The sequence below is a fragment of the Narcine bancroftii genome, chromosome 4, assembly GCF_036971445.1.
Source record: "Narcine bancroftii isolate sNarBan1 chromosome 4, sNarBan1.hap1, whole genome shotgun sequence".
Classification (NCBI taxonomy): domain Eukaryota; kingdom Metazoa; phylum Chordata; class Chondrichthyes; order Torpediniformes; family Narcinidae; genus Narcine; species Narcine bancroftii.
Genome location: NC_091472.1, coordinates 4088729 through 4114814, shown reverse-complemented (window position 1 = coordinate 4114814; position 26086 = coordinate 4088729). Strand labels below are relative to the sequence as shown.

The window sequence follows — 26086 nt, the reverse complement described above, 5'->3', positions numbered from 1 at the left end:
ACCTGGGCTCCGAGCTTACCCAGGTCACAACGGAACTTTAACCCGTCCAAAGCATTCCCATGGGCCCAGTCTGGAGCCAGCCATTGGACCACTCTGAGCATGACAGCCTCACAGGAACTTGCCCTGAGCCTGTACACCATTTGATCCATCCCTTCAACTCCCTCCCCCCCCAACACACTCTGTGACTCCGCACCTGTTTCCATGCGTCACCGGCAGTGGCATCACCAAGAGCCATAAACTCTCAGGCCCAAGCCTGCCCCACATCTGCCATATGCCCCAAGATTAGTGGCCAGCCAGAAGCCCCAGCAGATGCCTCTTCGCTCAAATCTCCATGAGCAAGGGAGGTCAAGGAGGCCAAGGAGACAAGGACAAACCAGAAGGTGGAATATGTGGTCAGTGGCAAAATTCTTAACAGTGTGGAATAACTGGAACCTTGGGGTCCAGGTCCAGAGATCCGTGAAGGTTGCTGTATAGGTTTAGTTAAGAAGGCTGGCCTTCGTGAGTTTAGGGATTTAGTTCAAGGGTCATGAAGTCATGTTGCAGCTCTATAAAACCACTCTTTGAGTATTGTGTCCAGTTCTGGTCACCTCATTATAGGAAGGATGTGGACACTTTGGAGAGGGGGCAGAGGAGAATTTACCAGGATGTTGCCTGGATTGGAGAATACATTTTATGAAGCAAGGTTAATAAAGCTAGGGCTTTTCTCTTTGGAGCAATGAAGGATGAGTGGTGGCTTAGTAGAAATATATAAGATTATGAGGTGGACAGCCAGCATCTTTTCCCTGGGAATAACAACAGTAGATACAAGAGGACATTTGTTTAAGCTTAAGGATTTTTTCATAGTGGTGGATGCTCACAAGTACAGTCCCAGATGACTCAATCTCTCTTCATAGGCTTTTCATCCCTAAAATCAACCTGGAGAACCTCCCCTGCACTGCCTCCAAAGCTAGTACATCCCTCCTCAAGTAAGGAGACCGGAACTGCACACAGTACTCCAGATACTGTAGTTGCAGCATAACTTCCCTGCTCTTAAATTCAATACCCTATGGGGATGGGTGTAGGGTCAGGGAGAGGGGTTTAGGGTCAGGGAGATGGGCACTGGTTCAGGGAGCAGGGCATGGGATTAGGAAGAGGGGTGCGGTGTCGGAGAGGGGCGTGGGGTCAGAGAGAGGGGCGTAGGGTCAGGGAGAGAGACGTGGGGTCAGGGAGAGGCGTGGGGTCAGGGAGAGTGACATGGGGTCGGGGAGAGGAGCATGGGGTCAGAGAGAGGGGTGTGGAGGCTGGTACAATGGGGACATTTAAATAACTTGGACAGGAGCAGTGATGTAAAATGGTTCTGGTGTGAGGGATGGAAGGGGTTGGATTGTTGAGTAGGTTTATATAGGTTGGCACATCACTGTGGGCCGAATGGCCTGTACTGTGCTGTAATGTCCTCTGTCTCTGCTAGATGGAGCACAGACAGTGGTGGGGACACGTCACTGAACTCTCCTGCAGTTGCAGCACGAGACTCTTTATTTGAATTGTTAGTTTAATTATAGTCACGTGTACCAAGGTTCAGTGAAAAGCTTTGTTTTGTGTGTTGTCTTGTCGTTCTTGAGTACAAGTTAGAATATGTTGGGCCAACAACTGTGGTGTCGTCAGCCAAATGATAGATTTTAGTCAAGTTGAACTTGGCGACGCAGTGAAATGTGGATGAAGGGTCTTACTTGGTCCACGCGGGAGGGTCCATGCTGTAGAACTCCATGGCCTCAGTGGTATGGGGTCAGGGAGAGGGGCATAGGGTCAGGAAGAGGGGTATTGAGCCAGGGAGCTGGCGTCTGCCATGAACCTGTTGTCCCAGCAGGTGAATTGGACAAGGTCGAGTCTGTCTGGAAGGCTGGAGCTAACGTGAGGCGTGACCTGCCTCTCGAAGCACTTCCATGATGACAGTCGTCAGCCATTGGATGGTAGTCATTAGGATACATTATCGCATTCTTCTTAGGGATGTCAGTGGTCCTCTTGAAGCTGGTGGTAACCTCAAACTATGATGGGAGAGGCTGAGATTACCATGAACAGTCCCACCAGCTGCTCCACTTGGATGGTCTAATGACATGGCCAGTACCTCCATCTGTACCAGTCACTCTCCACAGGTTCACCCACAAGAAGGCTGGCCTGACATCTTGCGGCACTGATCCACGGGGGGTGGGGGGGGTAGGTGCATCTGACGTTGTCAGGCAGCTGATGTCATTTCCCTGGAGTGAAGCATGAAGACCTACAGACAATGTGATTGTGGTAAAAACTCAGATGCTGGATGAACTCAGCAAGGGTCTGGATCCTTTGGAGGTAAAAATATATAACTGACATTTTGGGCCTGAGCCCTTCTTCATGGTAATGGATATCATCTCCCTGTTCTGTTCAATGCCAGCATAGAATGCATTGAGCTCTTTGGCAAGCATGCGCCGCTGCATTCCATTCTGCCCAACAACATGTTGATACGTGCATGCCCGTCACAAACAACAGGTGTCTGGCAGGTTCATCTGGAACTCCGGACTTGTCCCCCAGTGGTCCTGGTGGCTTGGAGCCAAGGATACCGGAGAATCTCCAAGGATTGTATTTAATGCAGAAAAATGTGAGGTGTCGCGCTTTGGAAGGACAAACACAGTAAATGGTAGGGAACTATGGAGTGCGGTAGAACAGATGGACCTGAGAATACAGATACCTAATTCCCTGAAAGTGGTATCACAGGTGGATAGGATTGTAAAGAGAGCTTTTGGCATATTGGCCTTCATAAAGTATTGGAGAGGGAAGTTGGGATGTTATGGTAAAGTTGTTCAAGACAAAATTTGGAGAATTGTGTACAGTTTTGGTCACCTAACTACAGAAAAGATATCAATAAGATAGAGAGAGTGCAGAGAAGATTTACTAGGATGTTGCCTGGACTTCAGGAACTGAGTTACAGGGAAAGGTTAAATGGGTTAGGGCTTTATTCCCTGGAGAAGAATGAGGGGAGATTTGATAGAGGTATTTAAAATTATAAGGGAGATAGATAAAGTAAATATAAGTAGGCTTCCCTCCCCCCACCCCCGACTGAGGGTAGGTGAGATACAAACCAGAAGACATGGGTTAAAACTGAAAGGGGAAAAGTTTAGGAGGAACATTTGGGGGAATTGCTTCATGCAGAGAGTGGTGGAAGTGTGGAACAAGCTGCCAGCTGAACTGGTGAATGCGGGCTCGGTTTTAACATTTATTGCATGGATGGGAGAGGTATGGAGGGCTAAAGACTGGGTGCAGGACAGTGAGACGAGGCAGAATAATAATTTGACACGGTAGTAGAAGGGCCTCTTTCTGTTCTGCAATATGTCCTATGGTTCTATGCATTGGATGGAGAGTTGGGCCAAACTGACCCAGGAGGGAAAGGGATGGAAATGAAATGTTGTGGTATGAGGATGAGAGTTTATTGTCATTTACAGAAGTGCTGCACTGAAATTCCTACTTGCTTCAGCCACACAGGTACGTACGATGCCCCAACCACAATGGTGAAAATTGAATTACCATAATAGTCCATGAGAAAAAAAGTTAATAAATATAAAATAATTACAGTTGCAGTCAGTACATAAAAATTGATTTCAATCGTGCAGACAGATCTTTTGGTGATCCTAGGGTTAGGACATTACGGGGATGTTCCAGAGCCTGATAGCTGTTGAACATCGAGGTTCTGGACTTTAGGCTTCCATTACCCTCTGCCTGAAGGTAGCGATGAGAAGAGGTTGAGACCAGGGTGATGGGGTCCTTTATTGTGTGCAGTTTCAGCCACCTAACTGCAGGTAGGATATTAATAAGATTGCAAGAGTGCAGAGGAGATTTACGAGGGTGTTGCCAGGACTTGAACAACTGAATTGTTGGGAAAGTTTAAACAGGTTAGGACTTTGGAGCATAGAAGAATGATGGAAGATTTGATAGAGGTATACAAAATTATGAGGGGGATAGACGGAGTAAATGCAAGCAGGTATATCCCACTGAGGTTAAGTGAGATTAAAAACTAGAGATTATAAACTAGAGGGGTGAAAAGGAACAGTTTTGGGGGAACATCTTCACACAGAGAGTGGTGGGTGTGTGGAACAAGCTGCCAGCTGAGGTGGTGAATTGGGGCTCAATTTTGATATGCAAAAAGAATTTGGACAGGTACATGGTCAGGATGGGTACAGAGGGAAAGGTTCAGGTACAGGTCTGAGGGACAAAAAAATGGTTCAGCATAGACTAGAAGGACTGAAGGGCCTGTTTCTGTGCTGTAGTGGTCTATGGTTTTATGATGCTGGCTGCCTTCCTAAAGCAGCACCTCGCGTAATGTTTGCTATGCTGTGAGGCGAAGTCTGCGTTGGATCTTGCGCAGTTTTCCACTTTCTGCAGCCTTCAGCATTCATAGAACCATAGAACATTACAGCACAGAGACAGGCCCTTCAGCCCTTCTAGTCTGTGCCAAATCATTTTTCTGCCTAGTCCCACTGACCTGCACCCAGTCCATCGCCCTCCATACCCTCCCATCCATGTACCATCCAAGTTCTTCTTAAATATTAAAACTGAGCCTGCATTCTCTTCATCTGGCAGCTCGTTCCACACTCCCACTACTCTCTGTTTGAAGACGTTCCTCCTCATGTTCCCCCTAAATTCTTCCCCTTCCTCCCTTAACCCATGTCCTCTGGTTTGTATCTCATCTACCCTCAGTAGAAAAAGCCGACCTACATTTACTCGTCTGTCCCTCATAATTTTGTACACCTCTATCTAAATCTCCTCTCATTCTTCTCTGCTCCAGGGAATAAAGTCCTAACCCGTTTAACCTTGCCCTGTAACTCAGTTCCTGAAGTCCAGGCAACATCCTAGTAAATCTTCTCTGAACTTTTTCTGTCTTATGGATATCTTTCCTGTAGTCTGGTGACCAAAACTGCACATAACACTCCAAATTTGGCCTCATCAAAATCTTATACAACTTTCCCATAGAGTTCATGGACACTCGGTTTACCAAACCAGGCTGTGATGTACCTGCAGAAGTTTGATGGAGTATTCAATGACATGGTGTGCCTTCTTTATGGATGGAAAACCTTCTGAACGATCGTCTAACCCTGGGATTGACGGAGGCTTCAAGGTTAATGCCTATTGTGGTAAATGAGCTCCCAAGCGATGGACTGAAGAGTGAGTAGAATATCCACTAGGTGGTTACAAGGTTCATTTTGGAGATGTGGTGGGACAAGGATTTGATAGTTGCTCCTTCATTGTGAGCCTGTCAACAGTTATAAGTGGATTTCCCAACACACTGATGAAATCCAACCACCCATAGACCGCAGACCCCTATCGTGTGGCATGGGCTTGAGAGTCAGTCTATGTCCAACCCCCTGCAACTGCTCTCCAAAGGTTGAGTGGTTGGGCAATCAGTTGGGAGTATGTGGGTGGTAGAATCAGGAAATTGATGGGAGTGAGGCATGAGGAGGTGATAGGGGGAAACTGATGGAGGATTGGGGTGGTAATGACCTTGCATAGACTTGATAGGAGAAATGAAATATGAAAAGCGGTATCAAAAATATTTGAGGCAGAAAGTGGTGCAAGAGAGGATCTCATTGAATTTACATTTACATTTTAATTTTTTTTTTAATTTTAGTTTAGACATACAGGCCCTTCTGGCCCAAGAGCCCATACCACCCAAATACCCCAATTTACCTAGAACCCCCATACGTTTTGAAGTGTGACAGGAAACTGGATCACCCAGGAAAAATCCACACAGACACTGGGAGAACATACCAACTCCTTACAAACAGCATGAGATTCAAATCCAGGTCACTGACGCTGTGTCAACACTGCGCTTAAACCATTACTCTAACAGTAACTGCCCTGGAGATGTATAAAATTCTGACACAGACAAGATCAATGCAGAAAGAATGTTGGGGAAGTCCAGAACAAACAGCCTAGGGAGGAAGGTGGAAGACCTTTTGGACTGAAATGAGGAGAAACCTCTTCACTCAGACAGTTGTGAATGTGTGAAGGACGTTGTTGAGGCCAGTTCATCGAAATCTTAACCTTTATATTCATGTGATCCTATTGGCTAAAGGGGGTCATGCAGAAAGCAAGAATAGGGTAAAGACACAGGATCAGCCATGGTTGTGTTGATTAATGGTGTGGGTTCAAAAGGCTGAATGACCCTAGGCTCCTATCTTCTATGATATGGCGAAGGGTGGGGAGAAGGAGGGGTTGTCAGGAGGAGTGAGGGGGAAAATGTTTTGGACGGGAGGGGAGGGGGAGAAATCCAGAGCTCAGGATCAAGAGAAGTGTGGGAACAGTCAGCCAGGGTGGAGTGATCAAAATCAGGGAGGAACTCAGTGATGGAGAGGGTGCGTCTAGGACAGGAAGGCAAAACTGTATGACTAGAGGGACTTTAGGACAAGAGGTCACATCTTCAGGATTGAAGGCCGTCCACTTAGAACAGAGGGCGGTGAATCTGTGGAACTTGTTGCAACGGGCGGTTGTGGAGGGCAAGTCATAGGAACATAGGAAGTAAGAACAGGAGTCGGCCAAAAATGGCCCATCGAGCCTGCTCCGCCATTCAATACGATCATGGCTGATCTAATTTATGACCTAACTCTACCTACCTGCCTTCTCCCCAGATCCCCTAATTCCTCTATCATGTAAAAATTTATCTAACCCAATTTTAAATATGTTTAATGAGGCAGCCTCAACCACTTCCCTGGTTAGAGAATTCCAAACATTCACTACTCTCTGGGAAAAACTATTTTTCCTCATCTCTGTCCTAAATCTGCTCCCCCGAATCTTGAGACTGTGTCCTCTCGTTTTAGTTTCCCCGGCCAGCTCAAAAAACCTTCCTACATCTATCCAATCTGTACCCTTCATAATCCTATATGTTTCTATAAAATCTCCTCTCATTCTTCTGAACTCGAGCGAATACAATCCTAGACGATTTAATCTTTTATCATAAGTCAACCCCTTCATCCAAGGGATCAACCTAGTAAACCTCCTCTGGACCGTCTCCAAAGCCAGTATACCCTTCCTCAAATATGGAGATCAGAACTGGACACAGTACTCCAGGTGCGGTCTCACCAGTACCTTGTACAGTTGCAACATGACCTCCCTACTCCTGAATTCAATTCCTCTCGCGATGAAGGCCAACATTCCATTTGCCTTAATAACCTGTTGCACCTGCAACCTAACTTTTTGCGAATCATGCACAAACCCTCCCAAGTCCCTCTGCACCACAGCATGCTGTAGTTTTTCACCCTTTAAATAATATTCAGCTCTTTTATTTTTCTTGCCAAAGTGGATCACCTCACACTTACTAACATTGTACTCCATCTGCCAGACCTTTGCCCACTCATCCAGCTTAACTCTATCCCTCTGCAGACTCTCCACATCCTCATTACAATTTGCTCTTCCACTCAATTTGGTGTCATCGCAAACTTGGCTCCACCACATTTTGTCCCCTCCTCCAAGTCATCAATGTAAATGATGAACAGTTGTGGGCCTAACACCGACCCCTGCGGCACCCCACTTACCACTCTCTGCCCACCTGAAAAACTCCCATTTATCCCGACTCTCTGCCTCCTGTCAGACAACCAATTTTCAATCCAGGCCAATAGACTTCCCCGGACTCCACTTTCCTGTAACTTACTGAGAAGTCTCTTGTGCGGCACCTTATCAAACGCTTTCTGGAAATCCAAATAGACAAGATCAACCTGTTCCCCTCTATCCACCGCACCCATTATATCCTCAAAGAATCCTAACAAGTTAGTCAAACAAGATCTTCCCTTTCTAAAACCATGCTGCGTCTGCCTGATTGAACCCTTACGTACCAAAAGTTTCACTATTTCATCTTTAATGACGGCTTCAAGCATTTTTCCAACCACAGACGACAAGCTAATTGGCCGATAATTTCCAGTCTTCTGCCTCCATCCCTTCTTAAAAAGTGGCGTGACATTTGCTGTCTTCCAGTCTGCCGGGACCACCCAGAATCCAAGGAATTTTGGTCTATGACCACCAACTATAACTTCTGCCATTTCCTTCAGAACCCTTGGATGCATATCATCAGGACCAGGTGACTTGTCTGGCTTTAGTCCCATTAGTTTCTCCATCACTACTTCCTTTGTAACAACTATTTTATCAAGGCCCTCCCCAACATTTGTATCCTTAACTCCGCACTTGGGCATGCTGGACGTGTCTTCCACCGTGAAGACTGCCACAAAATATTTGTTCAAAGCCTCAGCCATTTCCTCATTTTTTGCTACCAGTTTTCCTTTCTCATCCTCCAAGGGTCCTATGTTAACTCTGGCCACCCTCTTCCATTTTATATCTTTATAAAATTTTTTGCTTTCCGTTTTTATATTTTGTGCCAATTGACTTTCATAATCCTTTTCCCCATTTCTTATTTCTTTGGCTTGGCTTCGCGGACGAAGATTTATGGAGGGGGTAAAAAGTCCACGTCAGCTGCAGACCCGCTTTGTAACCCCTTGTTGTCTCTTAGAGTTTTCCCAATCTTCCAGTTTCCCACAGCTCTTTGCAGCTTTGTACACCTGCGCCTTCAATTTTATGCTCTCCTTTATTTCCTTTGTTAACCACGGTTGATTTTTCCCTCCCTTGCTGCCCCTTTTCCTGACCGGAATATATTTTTGTTGAGCATTACAAAATATTTCTTTGAAAATCTTCCACTGTTCCTCAACTGTTTCATCAATGAGCCTGTGCTCCCAGTCCACTCTGCCCAATTCCTCCCTCATCCTATGGTAGTCACCCCTATTGAAGAATAATATATTAGTTTTAGATCTAACTATGATCGAAATACATTGGGTGTATTTAAGGCAGAGATTGACAGGTTCTTAATTAGCCAGGGCATCAAAGGTTATGGGGAGAAGGCCAGGCAGCGGGGCTGAGTGGGTAAATGGATCAGCTTGTGGTTGAATGGCCTATTTCTGCTCCTACGTATGGACTTATGAAAGGATTGAGAAACAAGGATGGGAATGTAGAAGCGTTGCCTAACTGGGAGGCAGTGTGGTCCAGCAACAGCAGGGACGATGGGTGCTGATCACTTCCTGCAGGATCAGGTACAACCTGGAATTCAGAGAAGATTATTCAAATTAAACTCCAAACAAGCACTCATCATCTTCGAATCACAGTATGGGAATGGCCCTTCAGCCCCACTCCTTCATGCCAGTCACGTTGGCGTCTGTGCTAGTCCCATTTGCCCACATTTAGTCCATGTCCAACCCCTCCTATCTGTGTGCCTTCTGAGGGGAAAGGAAGCAGATAAGAGGGCTGCTGCAAACCTTGTGACCAACTCAAGAACGTGTAAAATTACACAAAGTTGCCTTCTGCCTGTCGTAAGGCAGTCAAAGAGTCGTCATTAGTGTTGCCCGGCGCTCCCTACAGTACGAGAGAAAGAGAAGCAAAACAGAGTCTCTTCAGAGTAACTGAGTGTCTGTGGATTCGCCTCCAGCTCTCCTGCAACCTCTTAGACTCCAGATCAAATCTTCCCCTCTCGGACATGGAATGCTCTGTCCTCAGCAGGGGCCTCCCCTCCATTCCCCTTCACCCACACCTCAACGAGTTCCACTCATGCCATGATGTGAAACCCTTGTTCTGTTGTCTTCGTCTCTGTGCCGACAGCGATTCTCCGCCTCCTCCCACTTCAGACCACTTCTCCCACTTTAAACCTTCCTCCTCCCGGACACCTCAATCTGGCCTTCTGCCTGCTCTGGACCTTTATATTTCCAACTGCTGCCGAGACATCAACCACAACTTCTCTAATCCTCTCACTCATTCCAATCTCACCGCCTCAGAACACCTGGTCCTCCACTCTCTCCACACTAATCCCAGCCTCACCATCAAACCCGCAGGCAAGGGTGGTGCTGCTGTGGTCTGTGCACTGACCTCTTTCTGCTCAAAGCCAGACGACAACTTTCAGACACATCCTCTTACTTACCCTTCCAAAACTCATCACACCACTGTACTATCTCTGAACTCATCACTTCCAACTTCATCGTTACCCAAACCCGCACTGCCCCATTCTACCTCCTACCCATCGTGTCCACATGCTCCTGCCCCACCAAATGGTTTCCGCTTACCTGTCCCCCCGGGTCCAGTCCCTCCCCACCTACAATCGGGACACTTCACAAACCCTCATTCATTTCAACAACTACCAGTTCCCTGAACTCGATCGCCTCATATTTACCATGGATATCCAATCCCCATACACCTCCATCCCCTATTCCAAAGACCTCAAAGCCCATCGATTATTTATTTCTCTACCGCCAGTTCCCCTTCATCACCACCCTCCTCCACCTGGTAGAACTTGTCCTCACCCTCAATAACTACTTTGACTTGTCCCATTTTTTCCAGATTAAAGGGGAAGTCATGGGATCCACATGGGCCCCAGCTCTGCCTGCCTTTTTGTTGGCTACATGGAGCAATCTATGCTACAAGCCAACACAGGCAAGGCACCTCCTCATATTCCCATGATGAGCTCGTTGACTTTGTCCACTTTGCTGCCAGCTTCCACCCTGACCTCAAATTCACTTGGTCCATCCCTTTTCTTGATCTCTCTGCCTCCATTTCCGAAGACAAACTCTAGACCAGTGGCTCTCAACCTTTTCTTTCCACTCACATCCCACGTTAAGTCATCCCTGTGCCATTGGTGCTCTGTGATTAGTAAGGGATTGCTTAAGGTAGGATGTGAGAGGGAAGGGAAGGTTGAAAATCACTGCTCCAAACCCAATTGTTACGGAAACATTTTGCTTGAGAAAAATTGTCAATGGCCCTTTTTCTTTGGAGTTATGAAACCGTGCACATAATGAGCCAATTAGGTACGATTAAAACAGTGGTTTTCAAACTTTTTCTTTCCACCCGTATATCACCTTAAGCAATCCCTTACTAACCACAGAGCACCGATGGCATAGGGAATACTTAAAGTGAGTGGAAATAAAAAGTTGAGAACCACTGCTCTAGACAGATATTTTTTTACAAACCCACAAACTCTCACAGCTACCTTGACTACACCTCTTCACACTGTGTCCCATGGAAGAACTCCATCCCATGGAAGGTCTCCATCGCATTTGCCCCCAGGACGAAGACTTCCATGCCAGATCAAGAAATGTCCTCCTTCTTCCATGACTGTGGCTTTCCCTCTACCAGCATCATCCCAGCCCTCACCCACATATCCTGCACTATACACAACATGATCAGGATTCCCCTGGTCCTCACCTACCACCCCACCAGCCTCTGCATTCAACACATCCCCCTCCGCCATTTCCACAACACACAAGATCCCACCATCAGACTCATCTTCCCCTCTCCTCCTCTCACCTTCTGCAGGGACCTCTCCCTCCGTGACCCCCTCGTTCTCTCCTCCCTCCCCACCAATCACCCCCTTGGCACCTACCCCCATGACTGCAGATGTTCCGCTTGCGTCCACACCTCCTCCTTCACCACCATTTGGGGCCCCAAACAGTTCTTCCAAGTGAAGCAACACTTCATGTGAATCTGCAGGGGTCATCTACTGCATCTGGTGCCCCTGTTGTGGTCTCCTGCACATCAGAGAGACCGGACACAAATTGGAATCTCCCAGTGGCCGCCCATTTCAATTCCCCGTTCCATTCCCTTGCTGACATGTCTGTCCACGGTCTCATGCACTGCCAGATTGAGACCACCTGCAATTTGGAGGAACAACACCTCATCTTCCGACTGGGCCCCCTCCAACCGGAAGGCATTAGTATCAACATCCCTGGTTTCAGTTAACCCCTCCCCCACCCAACTTTCCCTATGTCTTCTATCCTCTCATTCTGTGCCTGTCTCTCTCTTTACCCCCCCTTCTTTTCCCTCTGTCTCCTTTCACAGACCCAACAATATCTCCACTTCTCACCTTTCATTGCTGCCTCTCCCTATCCAATTATCATCTGTTTCTTTGTTTCTCCTTTCCCTGCTCATTGTTCCTTTCTCTCCAGGTACCTGCCTCCTCTTTGCTCACACCTTGAAGAAGGGCTCAGGCCCGAAACATCGGTTATGTCTTTACCTCCTACAGACACTGCAAGACCTGCTGAGTTCCTCCCACATTTCTGTGTTTTAACTACAATCACAGCGCTTGCAGACTTTCGTCTTTCACTCATACCATTGGCCAGTTCAAAGCTCTGACACGATCAGGAAGCCATCATCGCCAAAGGCCCTTCAGAGCCCTGCTGCACCACTCCCAAGCTTCCATCTGGTCTCCCCTCACTCTCTGAGGCTGCAGAGAACCTTGATGGAAGGTTCCAACCCCAAACCAACTATTCCTTTCCACTACACAAATATGCTGAAGAAACCAGATCACGCAGTATCCACAATAAGAGTAGTCAACGTTCTGGGCCTAAGCTCTTCGAGTGGAATATGCTCCCAACCACTCTTCTCTCCCACTGATGCTACGTGTTCCACTGAGTTCCACCAGCAGATTTGTTTATTGCTCCAGATTTCGGCGCCTGCAGTCTCCCAAGCCTCAGGTTTGTGTCCAACTGATCCTTTGCCCCTAGCACCCTATTATCCAGGCAGCATCCTGATAGATCTCCTCTGCACCTTCTGTAAAGCCTTCAAATCCTCCCTGTAACGCGGTGGTCAGAACTGCACACAGCAATCCACGTGTCGCCAACACAACTTCTGGACTTGTTTGAGTACAAGAGTTGGGATGTTATGGTAAAGTTGTATAAGACACTGGTGATGCCAAATTTGGAATATTGTGTGCAGTTTTGGTCATTTAACTACAGGAAAGATATCAATTAGGAGTGCAAAGATTTGCCCAGAACTGAGTTACAGGGGAGATTTGATAGAGGTATATGAAATTATGACAGTAAATGCAAGTCGGCTTTTTCCACTGAGGGTAGATGAGATACAAACAAGAGGACATGGGTTAAGGCTGAAAGGGGAGAAGTTTAGGGGGAACTTCTTCACACAGAAAGTGGTGAGAGTGCGGAAGTGGAAAGAGTTGCCAGCTGAAGTGGTGAATGCGGGCTCAATTTGGATGGTATGGACTGGGTGCAGCTCAGTGCAAAAAATGGTTCTTTGGTACAGACTAGAAGGGCCAAAGGGGCCTGATTCTGTGCTGTAATGTTCTATAGTTCTTTGACTATTGCACTCAGTACCCCAACCATATGGGCAAGGAGACCACATGCCTTCTTTACCACCCTTTGCAGGGACATTTTCCGGGAGCTATAGACTTGCATCCTGAGATCTCGCTAAACTCCCTTCCTTTAACAGTACGTTATTACCTGACACTTGAACTTCCAAAGTGCAACATCTCACACCAAGATTCCTGTCATGCAATAGAACAGAACGTGCAATATTACACAAAACAGCAAAGTGTCGCCCAGTTCAAGAGACCCTTCAGAGACACTGGGTGTCCATGGGTTCGCCTCCAGTGCTCCACCAGCCTCTGCAGCCACACAGACCCGTCTGATCCATCAACAGCCCAAGCTTCAGATCCAAATCGGTTGTACTGTACATTCGTTCATACAGCTAAAGAAGTGACCTATCCTAGACACAGCATATTCCCATCTGTCGGGAAGCTGCAACAGAGACTGCACTTCCTGAGAAGACTGAAGCGGATGAGGCTACTGACCATTATTATGTCAACCTTCTCCAGGAGCTCTCTCTCTCTCTCTCTCATCCTGGCCGGCTGCATCACACTGTGAGGAATTGCTGTAGAGAAATGGATCTGAACTCAATCGACAGGACCATAAAAGCAGCAGAAAAGATCCCTCTTTCCCCCCCCCCCCCACCCATCAACGAGATCTACTGGGATCGTCATCTGAAGAGGGTGTGCAAAATCATCGAGGACCCCTTCCACCCCGCTCACGGCATCTTTCAGCTGCTCCCGTCGGGTGAGAGATCCAGGAGGATCAGAGCCAGCACCGCCAGGCTGAGGAACAGCTTCTTCCCATGGGCAGTAAGAATAGTGAACAACTGATGAACTGCTCATACAATCCCTCCATGAATCTATTATTAATTTAACAATATTTATTGATTTTAATATTTGTACATGCATAATGCATCTGTATCTTTTGTCTGCACGTGTGTTATGTCACATGGAAGATCAGAGAACGTACTGGTACAATTAGCTGATAATAAACTTAAAATTTTTAAATTAAATTGAGACATACAGCGCGGTAACAGGCCCTTTCGGCCCACAAGCCCGTGCCGCCCAAATTACATCCAACTGACCTACACCCCTGGTACATTTTGAACAGTGGGAGGAAACTGGAGCCCCTGGGGAAAGCCACACAGACACGGGGAGAACGCTCAAACTCCTTACAGACAGCGCGGGATTCAAATCCCAATCGCTGGCGCTGTAACAACATTGCACAAACCGATATGGTAACCGTGCTGCCCCAGTCACATCTTAAAGTTGGCAAAGGTGTGGGTGAGGATCAGACATTAGTTTCAGGACAAGAGTTGGGAGGTGTTGGGCCACAGTTGGGGTGCTGACAGGAAGATGCACAGAAATTTAAAAGAACCTTTCTGTGTTCATGTTAGTGACTCCGGCAATTATTAGCTAACTTGGGGATTAAAAGTAAACCAGACTGAGGGTCTGAAGTCCAAGAAACCAAATTATGTAGTGTCATTCCCCGAGGGACACAGCTGGGTGCTCACATTCATAACATATAACAATTACAGCACGGAAACAGGCCATTAGGCCCTTCTAGTCCGCACTGAACCAAACACCCCTCTCTAGTCCCGCCTCCCTGCACAATGCCCATAACCCTCCATCTTCTTCTCATCCATAGACCTGTCCAACCTTTTCTTAAATAATACAATTGACTCCGCCACCACTATTTCTCCCGGAAGCTCATTCCATACGGCTACCACTCTCTGAGTAAAGAAGTTCCCCCTCATGTTACCTCTAAACCTCTGCCCCTTAATTCTTAACTCATGTCCTCTTGTTTTAATCTTTCCTCCTCTTAACGGAAATAGTCCATCCACATCCACTCTGTCTATCCCTTTCATAATCTTAAATACTTCTATCAAATCCCCTCTCAACCTTCTACGCTCCAAAGAATAAAGACCTAATCTGTCCAATCTCTCCCTATACTCTAGATGCTTAAACCCAGGTAACATTCTGGTAAACCTTCTCTGCACTCTCTCCACTCTGTTTATATCCTTCCTATAATTAGGCGACCAGAACTGCACACAGAACTCCAAATTAGGCCGCACCAACGTCTTATACAATCTCAACATCACCTCCCAACTCCTATATTCCATGCAATGATTGATAAAGGCCAGCATACTAAAAGCCTTCTTCACCACCCTATTCACGTGAGTTTCTACCTTCAGGGAACGATGTACCGTCACTCCTAAATCCTTCTGCTCTTCTGTATTCCTCAATGCTCTCCCATTTACCACGTATGTCCTGTTCTGATTCTTCTTACCAAAATGAAGCACCTCACACTTATCAGCATTAAATTCCATCTGCCATTTTTCAGCCCACTTTTCTAAGCAGCCCAAATCCCTCTGCAATCCTTGAAAACCTTCTTCATTATCCACTATTCCACCTATCTTAGTATCGTCTGCATATTTACTAATCCAATTCACCACCCCATCATCTAGATCATTAATGTATATAACGAACAACAATGGGCCCAATACAGATCCTTGAGGCACACCACTGGTCACCGGCCTCCAACCTGACAGACAATTATCCACTACCACTCTCTGGCCTCTCCCTTTCAGCCAATGTTCAATCCATTTGACTATCTCAAAATTTATACCTAAAGACTGCACCTTCCTAACTAACCTTCCATGTGGTACCTTATCGAAGGCCTTACTGAAGTCCATATAGACAACATCCACTGCGCTACCCTCATCCACATTCCTATTCACCTCTTCAAAAAATTCAATCAGATTGGTCAAACATGACCTTCCTCCCACAAATCCATGTTGAGTGCTCCTGATCAGACCCTGTCTATCCAGATGTTTATAAGTACTATCTCTAAGAATTTTCTCCATTAATTTACCTACCACAGACGTCAAACTTACAGGCCGATAGTTGCCAGGCTTCCTCCTTGAACCCTTTTTAAATAACGGAACCACATGCGCAATGCGCCAATCCTCCGGCACTATCCCCATATCTAATGACATTTGGAAAATTACCGCCAGAGCCTCTGCTATTTCCTCCTTCACTTCTCTCAATGTCCTGGGGAAGATCCCGTCTGGTCCCGGAGACTTATCCACCTTTATATTCTTCATAAGCCCTAAGCCCTAAAACTACACCTTTTGTAATCTCTATATTCCCCATATTTACCCAATTTGCTTTTTTTATCTCACATCTCCCAATATCCTTCTCCTTGGTGAATACCGAAGAAAAGAAACTGTTCAATATCTCCCCCATTTCTCTAGGCTCCACACAGAGTTTTCCGCTCTGATTCTCTAAGGGACCAATTTTGTCTCTAGCTTTCCTCTTACCATTAACATATTTGTAGAACTCTTTTGGATTAGTTTTCACCCTGCTTGCCATAGTTTTCTCGTACCTTCTTTTAGCTTTCCTAATTCCTCTCTTAAGATTCCTCTTACATTCAATGTATCTTTCAAACATCTCCTTAACTCCATGCTTCTTATATCTAATGTACGCCTCCCTTTTTCTTCGAACCAAGTTTCCAATATTCCTTGAAAACCACGGCTCTCTCCAACCTTTTGCCCCTCCTTTTAACCTAACAGGAACATAAAGCTTTTGCACTCTCAAAATCTGATCTTTAAAAGACTTCCATCTCTCTACTACATCCTGCCCATAAAATTGTCCCAATGCACACCCTGTAAGTCCTTTCGCATCTCCTCAAATCTAGCTTTTCCCCAATCAAAAACCTCAATCCTTGGCCCTGACTTCTCTCTTTCCATAATGACATTGAAGCTGATGGCATTATGATCACTGGACCCGAAGTGCTCGCCAACACTAACCTCCGTCACTTGACCCATCCCATTTGCCAACAGTAGATCTAACACTGCTCCTTCTCTGGTCGGCACCTCTACATATTGTTGTAAAAAACTATCTTGCACACATTTCACAAACTCTAACCCATTCAGTCCTTTCACAGAATGTGTTTCCCAATCTATATGTGGAAAATTAAAATCTCCCATAATTACAACCCTGTGCTTATCACAAATATCTACTATCTCCCTACAGATTTGCTCCTCTAGGTCTCGGTCCCCTCCGGGTGGTCTATAATACACCCCTACAAGTGTAACCTCTCCTTTCCTACTCCTCAGTTCCACCCAAATAGCCTCCGTGGATGTGCCCTCTAATCTATCCTTCCTAGGCACCGCTGTAATATTTTCCCTGACAAGCAATGCAACCCCACCTCCTCTTGCCCCTCTGACTCTATCACAGCTAAAACAACGAAACCCAGGGATATTCAGCTGCCAATCACATCCCTCCTGCAACCATGTCTCACTAATCGCTACCACATCATACTTCCAAGTATCAATCCACACCTTCAGCTCATCCACCTTTTTTACAATATCCTGGCATTAAAATATATGAATTTCAGAGATTTCCCAATTTTTAATCCGTTTTCCCTCATCTTTAATAACAACATTATTTACTTTACCTGCCAATTGCTCTTCATCTTCTTCCAGAGCATTTCCCTTCTCTATCACCTGCCCATCCATATTCAAATACTTACTACAAACTTTCTTTGTTTGCATTCATTGACACTAACTCATTACTCCAGATTTAATTACACAAATTTAAATTCCACGGCTACTGGGGTGAGATTAAAACTCGTATCGATGGTCCAAATTCTGGAAGCATCTCGTAACAACCTTTCTCTATCACGCCAGCTCAAGGATCGCTGTGCTTTAGAACTTCTCAGGAATGAAGAAAATTCTGTGCACACTCACAGAACCAAGAAAGCGACTGGGGGAAAAAAAATTTACTCAGGTTTACAAAGAATTATCCAAGGAGTGAAACACGGAAATCTGCAGACACTGTGATTGGGGTAAAAACACGCAATACTGGAGGAACTCAGCCAGTCTTGCATTGGCAACAGAAGGCAATAAACATTGTGAAGGTCTCCACACACCCCTCATGTAAACTGTTCTCCCTTATGCCATCTGGTAGGCGGAACCGTAGCACTCGGGCCCTTATGTCCAGATTGGGCAACAGTTATTTTCCCCCAGGCTCCTGAACTCCCAGATCATTTGGGGATAGGGTACCGCGGACTATTTCTGTACACGTCTTAGTATTTTAGTGTGTTTAACTTCTATTCTAACTTTTATTTATGTGAATATGCTCCGTGGTCCTGGAGAAACGCTATCTCATCTTTACCATGTGAGCATGGGATGAACAATCAATAAAGGTGACTTGACTAGATATATTGCCGATGTTTTGGGCCTGAGCCCTTCAAGGTGACAGAGAAAATAGACAGCCATCTGAATTAAAAGCTGGAGGAAGAAAGAGGGAAGAGTTGGAAGGGGAGGAGTAAACCAATAGACAACATTGGATAAGAGGACTGGTGAGAATTGATTTTGGATCTGTGAAAGAAGACAGAAGGAAAAGGAGGGGGGGGGGAGAGAGAGGGAGGGATGGAGCGATATCAATCGGGCGCAGGCAACAGAGCTTCAGATTAAATTGGACATCACGTTCAGTGCAGACACGCAGGATGAAGGACTGTTCCGGGAAAGTGTCGAGGGAGTTTCACGCCTCAAGCACGTTTGAGGCATCCAGACATTAGGAAGCTGCTACCCACGGCAAATCTTTCAAATGACTTGCAGGAAATTGAGTTTTAGGACAAGTTTGTGTAGCCGTGCTTTACTACTGGAGTTAGCACATAGCTTGTTCTTCACTTCATGGTGTAAAGGATTGTAGGAAGAGGATCGTAGCAAATTGAAAAGGCAGGTTTGATTGGAGAGAGAAAGGATTGAAAAGGCAGGATGTAGATCATGAGGGTTGAATTAGAATTTTTTGTCAAGGGCGTTTAGGTATTAACAAGATACAATTTTTAAACCCAAAAGTAAATCTAAGTTTTGGGGTTTTGATTGGACATTTTTTTAAACTTTGCAAGTGGATCTACCTGTTGCTCCTGAGAGATTCATTATGACAGAGAGATTATGGAGAAATTAACTGAAAAACTATTTATTTCCGTCAGTAACAAACATCTGGACAAGCCTCGTTTTCACAAGTTTCTCCAGCTTCACCCAGAAGGCCGAGTTTTCGATCACGGCATGTGATAAGAGTTCCAATTTGAACGGATGCCTGAACACTTCAGTCGTGGACTCACCCTGAGGCAAACAGTCAACGTGAGCAGGCTCGAGATCCTCACTGCGAGATGCTGGACTCGCACCGACTCACGGGGCTTCTCTTGCCCCGTGGCAATCGAATGGAGAGGGCACCTCGGGGCCGCAGGCAGGGCCGTCGATGTGCCAAAGCTGGCCAGTGGCTCAGTGAGCGGGACAGAACCCTCGCGGCAGATATACCGGTTCGTACTCCAGGAGCCTGGACCTCACTGGCAGATAACCAGCTGCTGGTTGAGCGGCACCTGTGGGTGAGGCGGGGGAAGGGAGAGGAACTGTTGATACCTTCAGATTGAAACCTTGCCTCATTTTGGCTCCAGATTCCAACATCTGCAGTCTCTTGTTCCTCCAAGAATCACTTCACAGGTTGGTTCACGTCAGCAACATTTACATTTACATTGTACAGGAGCCCCACTCGCATCCACCTCGATCAAACCATGTTTGGGGCAGCAGCCTTCGGGGTCCTATGACAGTCACACACTTCAACCGGCCCGTCAAGGTAAAGGACCCTGGGAGAGTTCACTTGTAGAAAAAAGCTCTCTTGCCCCACCTGTAGACTTTTGTTGTCATGCTCTGCTTTTCCACTCACACATCCTTCACTGGGAGCTCACATCAAGGTGATTCGCCAGCTTCCCCACCAAGGGCTCGGTCAGCCCCCCAAGTCTCAGCTTCAGGTCTGCACAGTGAGTGGCAGGTCATCCAACCGGGAAACCTTCCCGTGCGGGAATGGGTTATCCCTGAAGACGGAAGTTTCTCGTGAAAGGATCCGCTTGTCGACATTTCCTTGTGAGGCGTTGTAGGCGTGAGGTTTCCTTCCTCGGACGTAGTTGTGGGTCAGCTTGCTGAAATAACACCAGTGGTTCCAACTCTCTGGACAAGTCACACATCCTTGAAGCCACTTGATCTTGACACTTTGGTTTAACCCTTCAACAAGCGCGCTCATGTTGCTCTGTGAGAGAATTTTGCTTTGCAGACGATTGGCTGGATTTGCAAGAGTGAGCCGGTGTTTGTGAACGTGAGTAAGACCATTTGAGCCGGTGACTGAATTCGGGGGGGTTTCCAACTTTGCCACGGCTTCAGATCGAACACAAGTCCTCCCTGTGACGGCCCAGTGGGCAAAGAGTTCGGCTGGAGCCACACGAGGAGCTGCAGATGCTGGAGGAACTCAGGGGGGTGATGCGCACCACCTCCCCAACTCCTGGGACTCCCCATTCACCCACAGGCTCTCCCAATCCCCTAGACCCCAAGCCCCTTATCCCGACCTCCAGGCCCATCACCAACACCCCGTGCAACACCAAGGCCCATCCACCCAGCCCACATCCCCATCACCAAGACCCCAACCACCAGGTCAAGGTCGAGGTCCTCTACTCAATACCCCCAAGCCCCCTATCCCCAGGTAACTGGCCATCACCCCCCCCAACTCAGGCTCCTAGGCCCATCCCCTGGCCCAGGGCCCCCTATCCCCAGGTAACTGGCCATCACCCCCCCCAACTCAGGCTCCTAGGCCCATCCCCTGGCCCAGGGCCCCCTATCCCCAGGTAACTGGCCATCACCCCCCCCCCAACTCAGGCTCCTAGGCCCATCCCCTGGCCCAGGACCCCCTACCCACAGGCCCCCTGACAGCCCCCTCCCACTCAGGTCCCCCTACCCCCAGGACCCCCCCACCCCCAGGACCCCCCCACCCCCAGGACCCTCCCCACCCCCAGGACCCTCCCCATCCCCAGGCCCCCCCTACCCCCCAGGCCCCCCTACCCCTAGGACCCCCCCACCCCCAGGACCCCCCCACCCCCAGGACCCCCCCTACCCCCAGGATCCCCTCCACCCCCAGGACCACCCACCCATCCCCAGGCCCCCCCTACCCCCCAGGCCCCCCCCAGCCCCAGGCCCCCCTACCCCTAGGACCCCCCCCTACCCCCAGGACCCCCTCCACCCCCAGGACCCCCCCCAGCCCCAGGCCCCCCCTACACCCAGGACCCCCCCCAGCCCCAGGCCCCCCCCAGCCCCAGGCCCCCCTACCCCTAGGACCCCCCCCTACCCCCAGGACCCCCCCACCCCCAGGACCCCCCCACCCCCAGGACCCCCCCACCCCCAGGACCCCCTCCACCCCCAGGACCACCCCCATCCCCAGGCCCCTCACGCCTCCTCGGGCTTGTCGGGCGGGGGGCCGCACGGCTGCAGCATCTTCTCCATGAGGTTGAAGCGAACCCGGGCCTTGGTCTCGTTCTCGGCCACGGCGAAGTAGTTGAGCAGGTCGAAGCGGCCCATGTAGGAGGCGCACGAGTCGCGGTGCTGGTTCACCAGCCACTCCCACTTGGTGGTGTCGGCGTGGCCTGTGCCGATGTACTTGGACTGCAGGTGCTCCAGTTGGCTGTGGATGTTGTAGCGGTCCGTCATGCTGTCGCCCGCGCCGCGCTGCCCGTCCGACCAGGCCCGAGGCCCCGGCGCGGAAAAACCAAGATGGCCGCGCTGCACAGGCCCGAGCGGGGCTGAGGCCGCAGGGCGGAAGAGGCAAGATGGCCGACTTCCGGCCGGAAAAACCAAGATGGCCATCCTCGTTTTTCCGGCGGGAGCGCCGCCATCTTGCCTCTTCCGCCCTGCGGCCTCAGCCCCGCTCGGACCGGTGCAGCGCGGCCATCTTGGTTTTTCCGGCCGGAAGTCGGCCATCTTGCCTCTTCCGCCCTGCGGCCTCAGCCCCGCTCGGGCCGGTGCAGCGCGGCCATCTTGGTTTTTCCGCGCCGGGGCCTCGGGCCTGGTCGGACGGGCAGCGCGGCGCGGGCGACAGCATGACGGACCGCTACAACATCCACAGCCAACTGGAGCACCTGCAGTCCAAGTACATCGGCACAGGCCACGCCGACACCACCAAGTGGGAGTGGCTGGTGAACCAGCACCGCGACTCGTGCGCCTCCTACATGGGCCGCTTCGACCTGCTCAACTACTTCGCCGTGGCCGAGAACGAGACCAAGGCCCGGGTTCGCTTCAACCTCATGGAGAAGATGCTGCAGCCGTGCGGCCCCCCGCCCGACAAGCCCGAGGAGGCGTGAGGGGCCTGGGGGTGGGGGGGGTCCTGGGGGTAGGGGGGGCCTGGGGCTGGGGGGGGCCTGGGGCTGGGGGGGTCCTGGGGATGGGTGGGTGGAGGGAGTCCTGGGGGTGGGGGGGGTCCTAGGGGTACGGGGGCCTGGAGCTGGGGGGGGCCTGCGAGGTAGGGGGGGCCTGGGGATGGGGGGGTCCTAGGGGTGGGGGGGGTCCTGGGGGTAGGGGTTGCCCTGGGGGTAAGGGGGGCCTGGGGCTAGGGGGGGCCTGGGGCTAGGGGGGGCCTGGGGCTAGGGGGGGCCTGGGGGGTAGGGGGGCCTGGGGATGGGTGGGTGGTCCTGGGGTTGGAGGGGGTCCTGGGGGTGGGGGGTGTCCTAGGGGTAGGGGGGGCCTGGGGCTGGGGGGGGCCTGGGGATGGGGGTGGTCCTGGGGGTGGAGGGGGTCCTGGGGGTGGAGGGGGTCCTGGGGGTGGAGGGGATCCTGGGGGTGGAGGGGATCCTGGGGGTGGGGGGGGTCCTGGGGGTGGGGGGGCCTGGGGATGGGTGGGGTCCTAGGGGTAGGGGGGGCCTGGGGCTGGGGGGGGCCTGGGGGGTAGGGGGGTCCTGGGGGTAGGGGGACCTGAGTGGGAGGGGGCGGTCAGGGGGCCTGTGGGTAGGGGGTCCTGGGCCAGGGGATGGGCCTAGGAGCCTGAGTTGGGGGGGGTGATGGCCAGTTACCTGGGGATAGGGGGCTTGGGGGTATTGAGTAGAGGACCTCGACCTGGACCTGGTGGTTGGGGTCTTGGTGATGGGGATGTGGGCTGGGTGGATGGGCCTTGGTGTTGCACGGGGTGTTGGTGATGGGCCTGGAGGTCGGGATAAGGGGCTTGGGGTCTGGGGGATTGGGAGAGCCTGTGGGTGAATGGGGAGTCCCAGGAGTTGGGGAGGTGGTGCGCATCACCCCCCTGAGTTCCTCCAGCATCTGCAGCTCCTCATGTGGCTCCAGCCGAACTCTTTGCCCACTGGGCCGTCACAGGGAGGACTTGTGTTCGATCTGAAGCCGTGGCAAAGTTGGAAACCCCCCCGAATTCAGTCACCGGCTCAAATGGTCTTACTCACGTTCACAAACACCGGCTCACTCTTGCAAATCCAGCCAATCGTCTGCAAAGCAAAATTCTCTCACAGAGCAACATGAGCGCGCTTGTTGAAGGGTTAAACCAAAGTGTCAAGATCAAGTGGCTTCAAGGATGTGTGACTTGTCCAGAGAGTTGGAACCACTGGTGTTATTTCAGCAAGCTGACCCACAACTACGTCCGAGGAAGGAAACCTCACGCCTGCAACGCCTTACAAGGAAATGTCGACAAGCGGATCCTTTCACGAGAAACTTCCGTCTTCAGGGATAACCCATTCCCGCACGGGAAGGTTTCCCGGTTGGATGACCTGCCACTCACTGTGCAGACCTGAAGCTGAGACTTGGGGGGCTGACCGAGCCCTTGGTGGGGAAGCTGGCGAATCACCTTGATGTGAGCTCCCAGTGAAGGATGTGTGAGTGGAAAAGCAGAGCATGACAACAAAAGTCTACAGGTGGGGCAAGAGAGCTTTTTTCTACAAGTGAACTCTCCCAGGGCCCCTTTACCTTGACGGGCCGGTTGAAGTGTGTGACTGTCATAGGACCCCGAAGGCTGCTGCCCCAAACATGGTTTGATCGAGGTGGATGCGAGTGGGGCTCCTGTACAATGTAAATGTAAATGTTGCTGACGTGAACCAACCTGTGAAGTGATTCTTGGAGGAACAAGAGACTGCAGATGTTGGAATCTGGAGCCAAAATGAGGCAAGGTTTCAATCTGAAGGTATCAACAGTTCCTCTCCCTTCCCCCGCCTCACCCACAGGTGCCGCTCAACCAGCAGCTGGTTATCTGCCAGTGAGGTCCAGGCTCCTGGAGTACGAACCGGTATATCTGCCGCGAGGGTTCTGTCCCGCTCACTGAGCCACTGGCCAGCTTTGGCACATCGACGGCCCTGCCTGCGGCCCCGAGGTGCCCTCTCCATTCGATTGCCACGGGGCAAGAGAAGCCCCGTGAGTCGGTGCGAGTCCAGCATCTCGCAGTGAGGATCTCGAGCCTGCTCACGTTGACTGTTTGCCTCAGGGTGAGTCCACGACTGAAGTGTTCAGGCATCCGTTCAAATTGGAACTCTTATCACATGCCGTGATCGAAAACTCGGCCTTCTGGGTGAAGCTGGAGAAACTTGTGAAAACGAGGCTTGTCTAGATGTTTGTTACTGACGGAAATAAATAGTTTTTCAGTTAATTTCTCCATAATCTCTCTGTCATAATGAATCTCTCAGGAGCAACAGGTAGATCCACTTGCAAAGTTTAAAAAAATGTCCAGTCAAAACCCCAAAACTTAGATTTACTTTTGGGTTTAAAAATTGTATCTTGTTAATACCTAAACGCCCTTGACAAAAAATTCTAATTCAACCCTCATGATCTACATCCTGCCTTTTCAATCCTTTCTCTCTCCAATCAAACCTGCCTTTTCAATTTGCTACGATCCTCTTCCTACAATCCTTTACACCATGAAGTGAAGAACAAGCTATGTGCTAACTCCAGTAGTAAAGCACGGCTACACAAACTTGTCCTAAAACTCAATTTCCTGCAAGTCATTTGAAAGATTTGCCGTGGGTAGCAGCTTCCTAATGTCTGGATGCCTCAAACGTGCTTGAGGCGTGAAACTCCCTCGACACTTTCCCGGAACAGTCCTTCATCCTGCGTGTCTGCACTGAACGTGATGTCCAATTTAATCTGAAGCTCTGTTGCCTGCGCCCGATCGATATCGCTCCATCCCTTAATATTCACGTGTCTTGTCTAGAAACCTCAAACTATTCAAACTGCTCCCACCTCAATCCTTCGTAACCTGTTTGATGCACCCACCTGTGTGTGTGTGTGTGTGTGTGTGTGTGTGTAAAACTGAAAATCACTTTCCCTGCATATCTCACGGTCTTCTCCCCTACTCCCCTCCTCCCCGACCACCCTTTGAAAACATATTCATGAGCCCCATTATATGATTATGTCCATGAAGCATTTTTAAACTAGGCTTCTAAGCAACTAAAAAATGGTTTGGCACTGACTAGAAGGGCCAAAGGGGCCTGTTTCTGTGCTGTAAAGTTCTATGGTCCATGCACTGCCTGGCTGAGACCACCTGCAAATTGGAGGAACAATACCTCACCTTCCATCTGGGCACCCTCCTAATGGATGGCATTAATATCAAGGTTTCTGTTGACAAAAAGCCCATCCCCCCCCTCACCATTCTTCCCCCCCATCCTCCTCCTCTCTCCTTTCCTCCAGTTCTGTTTGTCTCTCTCTCAATATTCACCGCATTGTTAGGTAGGAGGGTGAGCAGCCAGATTTCGTGGATGATGCAGGGACGAAAGATGAGGTAGGAAGGGTGAGGAGGTCCTGCAAGGAGAGTTCAGGGAGTTAAGGACTAGGTTGGACAGGACCCTCCATCAATGCGATCTCAGGATTGCTACCTGTGCCACATTGCTGGTGAGGTTAGAAATGCAGCTTAACACATGGCCAAAGTCATGGTGCAAGAGGGAGGGCTTCTGGTTTTGAGATATTTGTACTCCCTCCCAGAGAAGGTGGGACCTGTTCAGAGGGGACAATTTGCATCTGAACTGGAAGGATATGGAAAGATTTGCTGGTGCTTTTCTGGTGGGTTTAAACTAGATTTGCAGGGGGAGGGAAACCAGAGTGCCAGAGCAGATAGAGGAGTGGAGGATGGAAAAGCTGATGTGAAAATTTC

At 49.5% G+C, this 26086-nt stretch overlaps 2 protein-coding genes across 2 annotated transcripts; one reads left to right on the top strand and one right to left on the bottom strand.

Annotated features, from left to right (window-relative positions):
- Positions 1–21372: 21372 nt before the first annotated feature.
- On the bottom strand, positions 21373–21747 carry LOC138759768 (splicing factor 3B subunit 5). The gene has a single exon (XM_069930361.1). The coding sequence runs from the start codon at positions 21661–21663 to the stop codon at positions 21403–21405; it is 261 nt and encodes an 86-aa protein (XP_069786462.1). The 5' UTR covers positions 21664–21747; the 3' UTR covers positions 21373–21402.
- A 222-nt stretch (positions 21748–21969) lies between these two features.
- On the top strand, positions 21970–22340 carry LOC138759767 (splicing factor 3B subunit 5). The gene has a single exon (XM_069930360.1). The coding sequence runs from the start codon at positions 22053–22055 to the stop codon at positions 22311–22313; it is 261 nt and encodes an 86-aa protein (XP_069786461.1). The 5' UTR covers positions 21970–22052; the 3' UTR covers positions 22314–22340.
- Positions 22341–26086: the final 3746 nt, after the last annotated feature.